We start from the raw sequence: 13,203 nt of genomic DNA on the forward strand, positions 1-13,203 counted from the left end.
GTTGGTCATTTGACATTCTGTTTATTTACTTTGTTTCCCAGTAGGGAAGGTCTTTACCAAGAGTTCATTTCTGCAGAAAATATGATAAACTCTACAAAGCAAAGCTCTTAAACTCTGCAAAATACAACCTCTGATATTATTGTTGACAGCAACAGACCAGAAAATTAGATAATTGGACAAGAACCTCTGGTAAACAAGTGAACAATTCACAAATAATGTTATGCAACAAAAATAAAATAAAGTGATAAATTACCATCTCCATAACAACAACAACAAAAACATGCGGCATTGAGTATAACTACATTAAAATTAACTAATTTATCATGGCAGAATAAAAACAATACTTCATACCAGAAAAGGCTAAAATAATAAAATGCTGTATCGTTATGCTGACAGTCACATACTCAGACTTTGGGTATTCTTTTCTTTTTAACAACAGGTACACTGCGTTTCCTAATGCAAACATTCAACCCCTCAAACCACCAGCAGTCAGAGTGCTCACCTGCTTAAGAACTTCCACTGAAACTAAACAAAATATGAAATCTATGGCTAAGTCCCGCCGTTCTAGAAGGTAATCTTTGTCCCGGTGCTGCTCGTCTCTACAATGGAGGAGAGAGAATAAATGTGAGCAAGAAAATGTTGTGCAAAAATGTTTAATTAATTTAAACATCTGACGGAGATGCTTATATTCACTGTTTACAGGAGATGTGACAAAAGAGCGAATCAATGCCCCTCACCCTTTAGACTTTGTACTTGAGCGAGGCCTGTACTCGTAGGACTCGTCCTCAGTGCCACTCTGCCGTCGGTACCAGTCGAACAGTGTGCGCAGTAGGGAGGGCAAACAGTGTTCTGCTATTGAGCTCATAGAGCTTATTAACTGGGGAAAAAAAGACAACAGGTCCAATAAAAGTGCCAAAATATTACAAGTGGGGTCACAAAGAAAAGCTAGAAAAACAAACAATTACAATTGTTCTACAAATGGCTCTAGTAGCAAAGCAAATTGTGTTCCAATCAATCTAATCACTACCCTGATTAAATATAGATATTCACCTCGTGAGTAACATATAAGGGGAGCCTTGAGGGGAGTCTACATGTTTGAGAGCATCATTGTGCTGATACAGAACTGAGCATGTTTTTCTAATGCACGTGCCTCTGTGGTTTTCGCGTTACGCCACATAAATCATGGGCTGACCTCCAAACACCTCATCAGCACTTGCATGAGAGATGTCAGCTGGTATCCCGCTCAATGTTAACAAGCTCCACCAATCCATCCATGCATACATGTATAAAAAGAGTATGTTTCTTTTTGTTGATGCATCTACTCATGCAAAAATGAAATAAAGCTAATCTAGTTAGTAAAAAATACATATGGAAAATAAGAGGGCAGTTTTCAGAGACCAATTTATAGTGGATCGTTTTCAGCAAATTCACATAACCTGAGAAGAGGAGTTCTGCATGCATAAGCAAGTTAGATGTATGTGTGTTTAAGGGCCAGTGTGACATGATGAGGGAGGTGGATGATGGATGCGAGGCAGGAGAGTTATGCAATTGCTCCCTCTGCCCTTACGGTGCCAGGCAGAAACACTTCAGCACCCAGTGCTGATTTACTGCTGAGGATGACACAGCGATTCTCCACTCTCACTTTTGGACTCTCTATACCCATTTTCTCCCCCTCACTCACAATGGGGACAGCTGGATCTATACCACCATATCCTCATTGGCTTTGTGTTGTGCTGAACAAAGCATTCTGCAGCAGGCAGGCCTATTGTAAAGAGTTCTGCACCAGCCACAGATGAGCGACAGACAAGCCATTCAGTGGGGGATTGATTATGTGGAGCTGGGGATTCAGATACTGCGTACAAACACAGAGGTGGGCTGGGTGTGGGGCTGCTGCTGATGCAGGACTGTCACATTTATGCACCTGTGTATGATGCATTTTTTTTTAACTCCTGGTCATAAAAAAGGTTGGACTGACCTGGTCAAATTGTGCATCTTCCCCTCTCTGCAGGGATCGGGATAGGGGTTTCTCCTGCAAGAAGAGCGTGAGAACAAGATGAAATACGTTACTGAGCCAAGGGAGACATTCCCGTTTATTGCAAAATGACACACTGCAGTCACTCAAAGGGCACGGCCGATGATGAGTAAGCAAGTGGAAGAAAAGAAGTTTTGTCTTCTTGCATAAGCTGGAAAAAAGTAGAAGGTGAGAGCGAAAGAGAATACAGTGTTCACCATGACAATGAACTATCAAATAAAGCAACATCCTAACGAGTCAATAAATGGGATTAATGGTGAAGTTTTCATGTTTTCAGCATTTAGTCTGCCTTTGTCTATTGTTAGCTTCGAGTGGGCCTAGTGCACCATGACCCTGAATTGAATAAAGAAGTATAAAAGATGGAGAGCTTTATAGTAAACCAGGACAATAATCCTGAGAATGATCCATACTCAGGATACGTGTCACACTATGGCCATGTCCTGAAAAACTCACAATAAATACCTAGTAACAATGGCAACTGTATGAAATGTAAGGCCTTTGACCACTTAGGAGCCTTTTAGCTATACAATGATAAACAGCAATATTCTTTCAACTGATGGTGTAGTTTAAGACCTTATTGCATTTTATTCATTTGATCTGTACATACATAATGGATAGGGTGAAGACAGGCTGCAAACGACGCCGCCCAAAATCAAGTACATGTATTGAACACACATTTACACAAGGTAAGGTGGCACATTACAGTTAAATAACTTTACAGGTACTGAAAATTAGATTACACATTTCATGAAATAGCAAAAAAAAAAATTTGAACCACTAAAATCTGTTTTCATTTGCAATTCACACACTGTCTTCACTTCAAGAACTAGGGCTGCATTATGTGCATTTTGGATAAATGTCACAATAAAATATAAATTTCCTATTAAATTTTATGCTATGATTTTTAAGAAAATGAAGTGTTGTTGTTTGTGTATGTTTTAGAATATTCAGATCTTCACTGTGATATAATGTAAGAAGGCTGACAAATGTACATTTTTTTAAAATAAAATAACAGCTCTTGTGCAATAAAGTGCTTTGCCTCTCCTATGTCTTGCTCTCATATTCAGTAAAAGGGTTACAGTGAGAGCAGTTAGTAGCAAAATAGTACAGGTTATCACAACAATGTGTGCCACATCACGTGTTGAGTATTGAATTTCATTTCCTGTGTTTCTTGACACTGACTTTCACCCCCCCGGTGCACTCACCAGCGGTTCAGCCATCACCATCTCGATCTTCTTTTCAGCCAGCACAGCAAACTCAGCAAATAGACTCTTGATGACAAACTCCCCAGGCTTGAGCTCGGGGTCGATGGTGATGCTCGACATGGCGGCAATGTTGTGTTTCTCCCACGACAGAGGAGTCACTGAGGCAGGGGCACGGCGTCTACTTGCACTGCTGCTCACTGGCGTAGAAGCTGCAGGGAGACGAGGGGGTTTCGGTTAGGAAACAATACAGAGGGAGTCACGGACAGCAGGGTCAGATTAACAACACTCTCATAAAGTATGCAATGCAATCGCTAGCTTCATTCCAAACATGAAGGCAGAGATTTCTTACAGAGACTGAAAGGCTGAATTCATGACTGAGCAGGAGAGAGAGAGAGAGAGAGAGAGAGAGAGAGAGAGAGAGAGAGAGAGAGAGAGAGACAGAGAGAGACAGAGAGAGAGAGAGCACTGCTGACAGCAGTAAACATATGATCCACACTGGATCAAAGCCTGCATGTACGAGCTGCTTTTCTCATTAATACTGAATATAAAATTCCTGACTCAGCCAAAAATCAATACCATGAATTAAGGCCTATGAAAACTGATTTAGAAATCTAATGTTTTCTGGGATGTTTGAATTAGGAAACATTGTGAGAAGAATGTAATAATTTTCTCAACAACTGGAAGGGAACAGAACTCTGTGTGACCGGGAACTGCTACATCCAATCACTTGATGTTTGAGAAATGTTCATGTGTGCATGACAAACAAATGGCTACAAAAAAAGTTTGGGATGGTAGCAACAGAATCCAGTTGCCTTTAAGCAAGACAAATCAAAATGAATTTCATTGCTTTGGATTGGAATTTTGCAGGTTCTAATCTCACAACAGACAGATCACTTTTGTGAGTCCCTTAAGCAAGGCCTTTGACCCCCATTAGCTCTTGAGAGCAACGCAGTGTTGCAGAAATCTGATGGGTAATCGTGAAAAAGTTCATTTCCCCAGCAGAGATTAATAAAGTATGCTTTCTTCTTCTCTTTCCAGTCATTCGGCTTGCATACTATGAAGTTCTCAGAGTTATTCTAAGTTGTTTGCTTCATTTAAACCAACAACACGACTTTTAGATCTCACTCCAACTAAAAGGTTCAAAGACATTTTTCCTCTGATAAGCACATCAATACGAGATCAGATTAAGTTATATTTAGTAACAGGCCATGCATGTCAGGCCTTCAAAGTAGTTAAACCTCCGATTAAAAATCCCACCCTTGACGATTACATTTCAGCACATTACAGAAAAATATCCAACATTCCCTTTATTTCTTAAATCCTGGAAATAACTGTTGCAAATCAACTATTGACTTTAAGGCTTAGCGTCACAGAGAAACTGCTCTGGTCAAACTTACTGTCTTCTTATGGACACAGAATGCAGAGAAAAGTTATATTGTTCTCCAAACTTATAAAGCTCTCAACCAGGCTCTATCATGTCAGGAAAAATGTTTATGCTTACGGTTACAGTGGTGTGGGTTCAACACAAACTGGTTTTTTTCCTAGTTAAGCTGCTATAGGTTAACACTGCTGGGAGGCTTAAATTGCACTGAGCTTCTATTTCCTCCTCTCATACTCTTCTTGCAGTCATGTTACCATGTTACTAGCATTCTGTGTCCCTTCTATAGTCTGTACTGTCCTTGAATTGATGGTAAGTGCTGCCATACTTCTATCCTCATCAGGTTTAGAGTAAGTAGTTGGTTACTTTACTTTCTGATGGACAAACCGTTTGGGGTTTACTTTCCTATCAGTCCGCCCTGCCCCCCCCCCAATTTTGTCACCAACTCCGAACAGAGACGGCAAGATTTGTCGTTCCACTGTCACCTGTCTTCCTCATCTGGGATAGTTGAGTTTCTGCGGCAAAAGGACTCTGAGATATTCGTCGTTGAAGATGCATAATTTAGAATTTACGTAATATATAAATTGGCTCCATTCAGTCACTTGGAAATCCACGGGCTCTCAATAAATTTGTATGAGCAGAGTCCACGTGCTCATCATATTCAAAAACTCCAAGCAAATCTGGAGGATGCTGTTTTGACTAAGACACAAGCGCCTTGGTGGCCCCTGTGCTTTGGTCATACGAGGTAAATCCTCACTTTACATACAGGAGCACAAAGGATTAACAAACAAATTCTAACCCTGCAGCAGGCTATGCTTCGCCAAATCCAAAGCAACATGTCAGAAAACCATATGAAAGCAAAACTTGTCATCTCAAAAACAATCAGGCTCTAACAGGATGCTTGCTGAATTAAGTACAATGCACAAACATATAATTGTTTGTATACAGTTTCAAAACAGACAAGTCAAATTTATTAATTTTTTAAATTGCTCGAGAACATTTACCGGCGTAACACGTTGAACCACAACTTGAAGTCTGGACCTACGTAGTCTCAGTCCAACACAGTGCACTAGGAATAGTGAACTGACCCTTTACCCCATTCCCTCCCAGGAAAGGCCCCGTGCTGTTTCTTCCTGGTTGTCACAGAAACACTTGTGCACTGCGAACAGTCCAAATACCGACAAAGGAAGAGAAGCGCAGAACAAAGCTGCCAAGACACAACACTCACATCTTATGTACATGTTTTCTGTTTCTGTTTAACAACAAATATATGTTGAAGTGTTTACATAGAAACCAGGTGTCAACAAACTGGCTGGTGACTCAGTATACTTTAAATCAGGTCAAGCACATGATAAGATTTCAGAAAGCATGTCATCAAGACCTGCAAATAGTGCAAAGAAATAAAGACTGTGGAAAAGGCTGAACAACTCAATCTAACGCCACTTGACAAATGCTTTATTGGACAGTTCACTGTGAACAGAGTGCAACTGTTCTGATACATCAGTGGAGTGATAATACATCGAAGTTCAAGGTTCTGATTCAGTCCCGCTTATATGAAAGTCAAGCATTTTCCCTTAACATGCAGACGCTAATTCAAATCACAGGAGGTGCCCTGAATTCCAGGTTAGTCCAAGAACAACTCATGAGTTATCGCTCACTGTCTTTCTGTGTAAGTATGTGTAAATGGGCGATACAGTGATGTAAATGTGGTCACACTATTGCACAGATCAAAAGGCGGCATTAACTGACAGAACCATGTATCCACAGGACAAGGAGACTGAGGAAGAGTCATGGCTAGCAAAGGCAGTGAATATTAACATGATATAACCTGTTTATTAGAAATGCACAAACTCGTCCATGCAAGACAATTCTTGTAAAAGAATGAAAAGAAAGAAAGATATAGACAGAAAGTCGAAATCAAAGAGGAGCTGAGCTGGTTGAGCCAGCGTAGTAGTGAGTGTTGCTTGTGTTCATGTTGTCCAGCAGCACAGAGAGCCTTTCAAGCCATTCCCTCTTTGTTTACTGTGCTTCGCCAACACCCCCTATGAAGTCACATAGCCAGCTCCTGATACCCAATCAGAGTCGTGTCCTTTACCCTCTCCGTCTTCCTTTTCATTCCCATCCGGGGTCAACCCCTCCACACGACTGAAAACCCCAACGCTGTACCTCCCCAGTCATCAACCAAAAGTGAGAAGAAACAACAAAGCACCACAAATATTACTGAGGGAATTGAACCTGCATTGTTCTTTGTTCTCCTGCCTCTCTCCTGCTTACTGGGGCATGTCGGAAGTTTCCACTACTCCCAGTTAATGTTTCACTCCAAGCACTCATCCCATTACCCAAATCAGTAACAAGCTCATTCTACTTGTACCAACAGAAATCATCTGGACTTGCTGCAACACACCTGTTGTGTCCCAGGTCTCATTCAAAATATGAAGGAACAAGCATGTTTTGCTAACAAAAATATAGAAACACTTCAGGGGTCCATGGAAAGTCAAGCACAGCCCAATGGATGGGGACTTTATAATAATAATAAAGCAGTGAAACATGAATACAGTATCATTACGAGTCCAATCTGATGTAAAATTTTGTGAACTCTGCTTTCATAACACTGCAAGAGGAAAAACGAGACAAAGGTTCTACCAGGAATCTCAAGGCTATACATTCATCTCAGAACTATTCAGTGTCAACTGGATTTTCAGTAACCAATTGTTTTCCTTCTCACAGAACTTCATCGGCCAAATACGCTTTATCTGGTCTGTCTTAGTCTGAGGAATTTTAAACCCTCTTCCTAGGAGAACACTGTTATCTCAGGTTTTCAGAACATCTTGACCCAACAGACCAACAGTACTCCCGCTACAGTTCAGACAGAGAAACATCGACAGCCGTTTGCTAAAGTGCTGCATGAGAAATTGCTTATCATGTTTGGTTGCGAGAGGCCTGTGAGCTGCACTCTGCCAGAGTTCCACAGCTTTGCTTGAGAAACGGAGTGACCCGCAAGATTACACAACTATTACAGCAGCGACTCCACCTTGTCACAGTTAAAATAGAACCCTCCCAAACGCCTGCTCACTTCCCCCTGGCAGCACAACCAGAAACAACAGCCCAAACACACACATACGGTTGGAATGCAGGGCTTATAGTGCATCCATTTTTTTTTTTTTTTTTTTTTTTTACAAACACAAAAGAATCACTGCCAGTGTTTACGTGGCGTGGCAGTGCCAATTCTGTTATGTTTCAACATGCTCGGTGCTTGACGAGTTATTACTGGTTTGGTCTTTACAATTAGGGCTTGCAAAACAAAAGAGAATCCAAAAGAGAGAAAAACTATTCCCATACCAGGAGCAAAGAAGATAACAAGAAACCAATATGCACACTAACCACATTCTTCATCAAGGGACAGAAATGCAGCAGACAAAGTTTGGCATCATGATCTACATTAATTTACATCAAACACTGCAGCTACAGCTGGCTGACATGGTTATTTCATGCACTTGCAACAATCACATGAAAAACTGTATTAATAGATACAGCAAAGCTATTCTTCAATGATAAGGCATAATTTCTTTTGAACAGGTTGTCAAAAACATCTGGAATTGAGGAGAAAAAAAGCAAATTCATGGGACATGTATTCAACAAGTGGTGTCTTCAAAGCCAATCATAAACAATCACCGTGGCTTTAAAATGGAAAGGGGGGAAAAAAAAGCATTGTTGGTAGAAGTTACATATTAATCGCTGTAACATTCCAGATGACTGCCACACATATCCTGTCAAGGTCTTTAAGCCTACAGCAAACAATATATGAGGAACTGAGTAAAGGAATGCATTCAAACACCTATGGGTACTCAAGAGGCTTTTTATTTACTCAACTAACAAATCTGAAAAGTAGAGTTTATACAGCACACTGACACAAATTCAGATAGAGATCATGCAAACAAATATACGAAAAAGGCATCAGACAGGTGACCTGGAATTTGCTTTATTGTCACAGCCACTCCTTAAAAAAGGCTTTAATCTCATTGCTAATGTGTAAACTATTCTTCAAGTACTTAAAGAACATGAACTTTAACCCTGGCAAAATATCAACATCAATATCCGAAAACAAAGCTCAACAAGTCATAATTAAATGAAATTTTCTGAAAATATAAATATGTCATCTCCATACTGAAAAAAATATGCCTGCTACTGAAGTTGGGGAACTGAAAAACTATCACATAAAGACGACTATTTCTAGGTCTATTTGATGAAAACTTGCCATTTCAGGAATTAAAAATACAGCCTAAGCAGAATCAGCGATGCTGAGTACAGGCCATTTCCAGACATTAGAAGACTATGATGAATTTGGGACAGTTCTCACTCTCTACTCTCACTAGCAAAAATTATAATCTCTTTTCAAGTTTGAAATATAAAGGCCTAAGTTTCTAAGTCAAAGCAATACACAATTACAAGGGACTAAAATTGTCTGTATCTGTAAAAAAAAAAAAAAAAATACTTCAATATCTTTAAGTAAAAGACTACAAATCTCTCATCAGCATGTATACATCCGCCTGTGATCAATCGGACTGATCTACAACCGGACAGCTATTCATGATGATGTACAAAATTACAAACCTTTGTGTGCATTTGGTTATTGTGAACAAGTGTCATCAGTTTGACTGCATAATATTTTGTTGTGCATAGTTAACAGACACTTTGTGCTCTGGTTTTCAAATGATTAATTTCCATTCGCATGATGTTAACATATAATAATAAATCACTGTGCAATGTTGTGTGTGTTAGGGATATAATAGATCTAAATTCATCAACCTCCATATTAATTAAGCCAAAGCATGCAGACTTCTGTTAGAGCTCGAACTTTAGATCGGTGAACTGAAAAGTAACATTTCTCATTTTTACTTCAAAATTGTTTCTATTGTGACATAAAATTTGTCTTAAATGTGGCAGAAAATGATTGAATTATATAGCCCTGGTTAAAATGACAAAAGAAGCCCATCTCAAATATTAATGCCCTTTAAAATTTTAACACAAGCAGAACAAGTTGAGTGAGAGACCAGCAGGTGATCCCTTTGAAAAGGTCAAACTGTATATTCCTCTTTCACACAAAGGATTTGCTGGGTTAGAATTTTCTGTGGTGAAGGTATTGCAATCACAGCAAAGCTACACATAGCATGCTATGGGCAGCCTTCTTTACTTTCAAGGTGGTTTCTCACATGGAACGCACCTACAGAGTGAGCTAGTAAATTCAGACTGCTGCTCACCAAGTATCAAGAAATTCAAATGAGACTGAAGAAGCAGCATATTTTCGATTACTGGTGTATTTTGGGCTGCATGAGAAGCTAATAATAGAAGAGACCAATGATCCAGATCAATAGAAGGGAAACAATAGCTGGCATGAAGAAATGTAAGAAAAGGATTAGAAAAATAGGAAAAGCATGAAGAGAATGTTGAGTGCTGCTGAGGAAGTGAATTAAAGAGCAACTTGGATGAAAAAAGTTTAAGTTGAGAAAGACTGAAGGAGTAAGTAAAAGTTTGAAGCAGCCATCAACTTCAAAGTAACGTCAGACAATTCTGTCATGTCATTCAAAAGATGCTCAAGTATTTAATTGAGCCGATTTAAAATATTATACATTGAACACCCAGGAAACATCTGAACAGTGATGAGTAGGAGGATTCAAATTGCTGCCACCTGCATACACATCAAACAAGCCTGACCTAACCCGGGCTGCACAATCACTCATCCTGACAGCTCGATTAATGGCCATTTCTATTATGAAACTCCAAACATGGATTGCATGCAAGTATACACAATGCTGCACAGGGGTCTGCTGGTTGTGTGCATTAGATAAAGTCTTGTGGCAGCCAGTGTGGTATGTAAACATGTGTGCAAAGCTTGGCGAGATACTCACAGCTGCTACTCCAAGACTTGAGGAGAGATTTGATGCTGATCTCAAAGAAAACCGAATCCTGCAGGCTCAGCATGGTGGCTTTTGAAAGTTTGGCTTCACCAGAAGACACAAAGTTTAAGGGGTTCCTATGACTTTCATTTCACAATTCCCAAACATCCTACTCCTCTCCGATGGACATTCACCTCTTGAGCAACTTGGGATGACAAAAATGCTCGTGCCTATCAAACTTGCAGCTCCTCTGCCCTGATCGGCGTTAAATACAACCCTCTACAGGTGCTACTTAAAGCCAGCATCCCAAGCAACGGCGTGAGCAGCACACGAGGAAAGACACGCTAACAGTGCTACCAGTTGTTTCTTGTCCTTCCACCACCTAGTTCACTCAGGAGCACAACCGCACTGCAAAAGGAGAGGAGGGAGAGCATAGCCTGTCTAGTTATAGAAGTATTCCACCCCGGCGTCTTGTGCCCGCTTGCCAGTCCAAGGAGTCCCTCATCTCCATTCCAGCATAGAAAAATCCACAGTGGCCACAGCCAGAAGTAGCAGAGAACTTTTGCTCCTGATACACGAGAAAACAGCAGCAGAACAGTTGGCGATAAAAGTCAACAATGTGCAGCAATATTCCTTCTCCTCTTCCTGTGTGTGTGTGTGCCAGTCCTAGCCCGCTAGCACTGTCAGCACCCCTCCTCCTCCTCCCCCCTCCAAAAGCTCTCCCTCTTTCTCCCTCTCTATTCGCTCACAGGGAGCCCCTCCTCTTCAGAACTGGCTCTCGTCCTTGTACTGATGCCTGCTTTCTGAGAGAGCGAGAGAGACAGAGAGCGAGAGAGAGAGCAAGAGAGAGAGAGGAGGGAGGGAGGAGGAGGATGGGAGGGGGGATTTCAGCAAACAGAGGACGGCGGGAGCAGAGAAAGCGAGTGGGGGCGGGTGATGTCATCAAAATGCTGCCAGTGTTCCCTGGCTGTGGTTCAGCAATGCATACGCATGTCAGAGCTGCTACTGTGCTGCCTCTCCGCTGGCCTATCAAAGCGACACTTCCTGTAAGCTCCACAGCAATACTGATGCGTCATTCCTGACTGCAGTAGGAGGGAAAAGAAAGAATGGGAGGATAGGAGAGAAAAAGAAAGAAACAACTGAAGGGGGTAGACTGATCATGAGGGTGTACACACCACAACACAAAGTCTCACACTTAGTTCTCTACCCATATACAATAAAAATATGGTTCTCAGTTACTTTTCCATCGTCAAACTATGTGAAATGTTTTCACACAAATATAAAGTGACCCTGGGAATTGCTAGAGTTCAACACTTGAATAACATTGGTCTTCAAGGTACTTTCAATCTATTTGTAAACCCAGATCATGGCATAACAGTGATCAAAGTTCATGTGCCTTCTAATCGAACTGATCACACCCATCGGAGTGACGGGCATGACGCCACCGCTCTGTCCAAGAGCTACCAGGCAGAGTGACAAAAATACTACTACACGCTGCAATCCGTTAGAAAATGGCCCATTATCTTGGTATCAACGTAACACACGCCTGATTTGGATGTCTTAATTTTGTATTAATGTTGTTTATGCCTTCTCTCAGAAACACTTAACAACGGATCCACATGACATCAAGCAATTTGTATTCAGGCACAGGATTAAGTTTGTTAACAAAATATACCGAGGGGAGGGCAGCAGTGGGAAAACTCGCAGAAGACAAACGCTCTTTGTCTTCTTTTAGTTTAGTCTTCATTTCTCTCTCTCTCTCGCCCTCAGTCTCTCCCCATCACATGTCCTCCACACTACATAAGTTATGCAAAACGAGGCAGAGCTCATTGCAAACAAACAACACAACCAGATGCTTTGTGAAGCTCTGGCTGGTGCGACCCTGATTCAGGCTTCCACTGTGCAATTTTGCCTCATAATAAACAAACAAAGATTATTTTTTTTCTGCCGTTGAAAGTTTGCAGTAAACATGTTTCCATTAAATTAGCTATATTTAATGGCTGGTTTGCAAATTCATTTTGTCCGTGGCCTCACAGTCTTGTAGTAACCGCCACTGCCAGACAACAGGAAGACACACTGCTTGAATCAGGAATGGGCTAAAGCCATTTGTGTGAAGCCTGCATGTTCTCTCTGCGCATGCATGAGTTCTCTTAGGCTACTCATTTCCACTGACAGAGTAAGAACAGAATAGAGACTTGGTGTAAAGCCAACATTTTAAATACCATATTAAACAGACGTGATCCACTTGATCCAGTCCTACAAATGCAGCAGCTTGTGTTGTTGTATTACTGGAAGTGTTTTTTTTTTTTTTTTTTTTGTATATGACATTAAATAGCTTGAAGTTATGAACCACTTATGAGGTTGGACACTATAATTGTACGAAAGAAGATATGCAGATTCAAAAGGTAATCAAATTCCAAATACTCAGAAAATTATTGCCGACACTAAATATTACTGTAATGTCACCGTTCCTGTCCACATATCTAGTATTTTGGTATAAATTCACTGATTCGTAAATGCAATAGCAATAGTAAGAAAACTAAACTTAAAAACTGTACTAAACCGAAGTTAATAGTGACAAATTCTACAATGACTTTTGCTTTGAGAAAAAAATATTTCCTCAACCACTCTACATTGTGGTCTATTAATCACCTTGCAGTTAAGAGTGAGTGTGGTGGATTCCACAAAAGTAAA

At 40.6% G+C, this 13,203-nt stretch overlaps 1 protein-coding gene across 11 annotated transcripts in view; it reads right to left on the minus strand.

Annotated features, from left to right (window-relative positions):
- fryl (furry homolog, like) overlaps positions 1 to 13,203 on the minus strand; it is a 54,032-nt gene that overhangs the window by 35,672 nt on the left and 5,157 nt on the right. For 9 of the 11 annotated variants that reach the window (XM_030083547.1, XM_030083542.1, XM_030083541.1 and 6 more), the window contains 4 exons: positions 3,238 to 3,446; positions 1,976 to 2,029; positions 738 to 877; positions 503 to 599 (listed from right to left, as the gene is read on the minus strand). In XM_030083547.1, the coding sequence (XP_029939407.1) occupies positions 503 to 599; positions 738 to 877; positions 1,976 to 2,029; positions 3,238 to 3,446 (500 nt within the window). Of the gene's footprint in view, positions 1 to 502; positions 600 to 737; positions 878 to 1,975; positions 2,030 to 3,237; positions 3,447 to 10,521; positions 11,140 to 13,203 lie in introns of those variants that run through there. The other 2 variants (XM_030083546.1, XM_030083548.1) reach the window with 2 other exon arrangements.

This window comes from Salarias fasciatus, chromosome 23 (genome assembly GCF_902148845.1).
Source record: "Salarias fasciatus chromosome 23, fSalaFa1.1, whole genome shotgun sequence".
Classification (NCBI taxonomy): Eukaryota; Metazoa; Chordata; class Actinopteri; order Blenniiformes; family Blenniidae; genus Salarias; species Salarias fasciatus.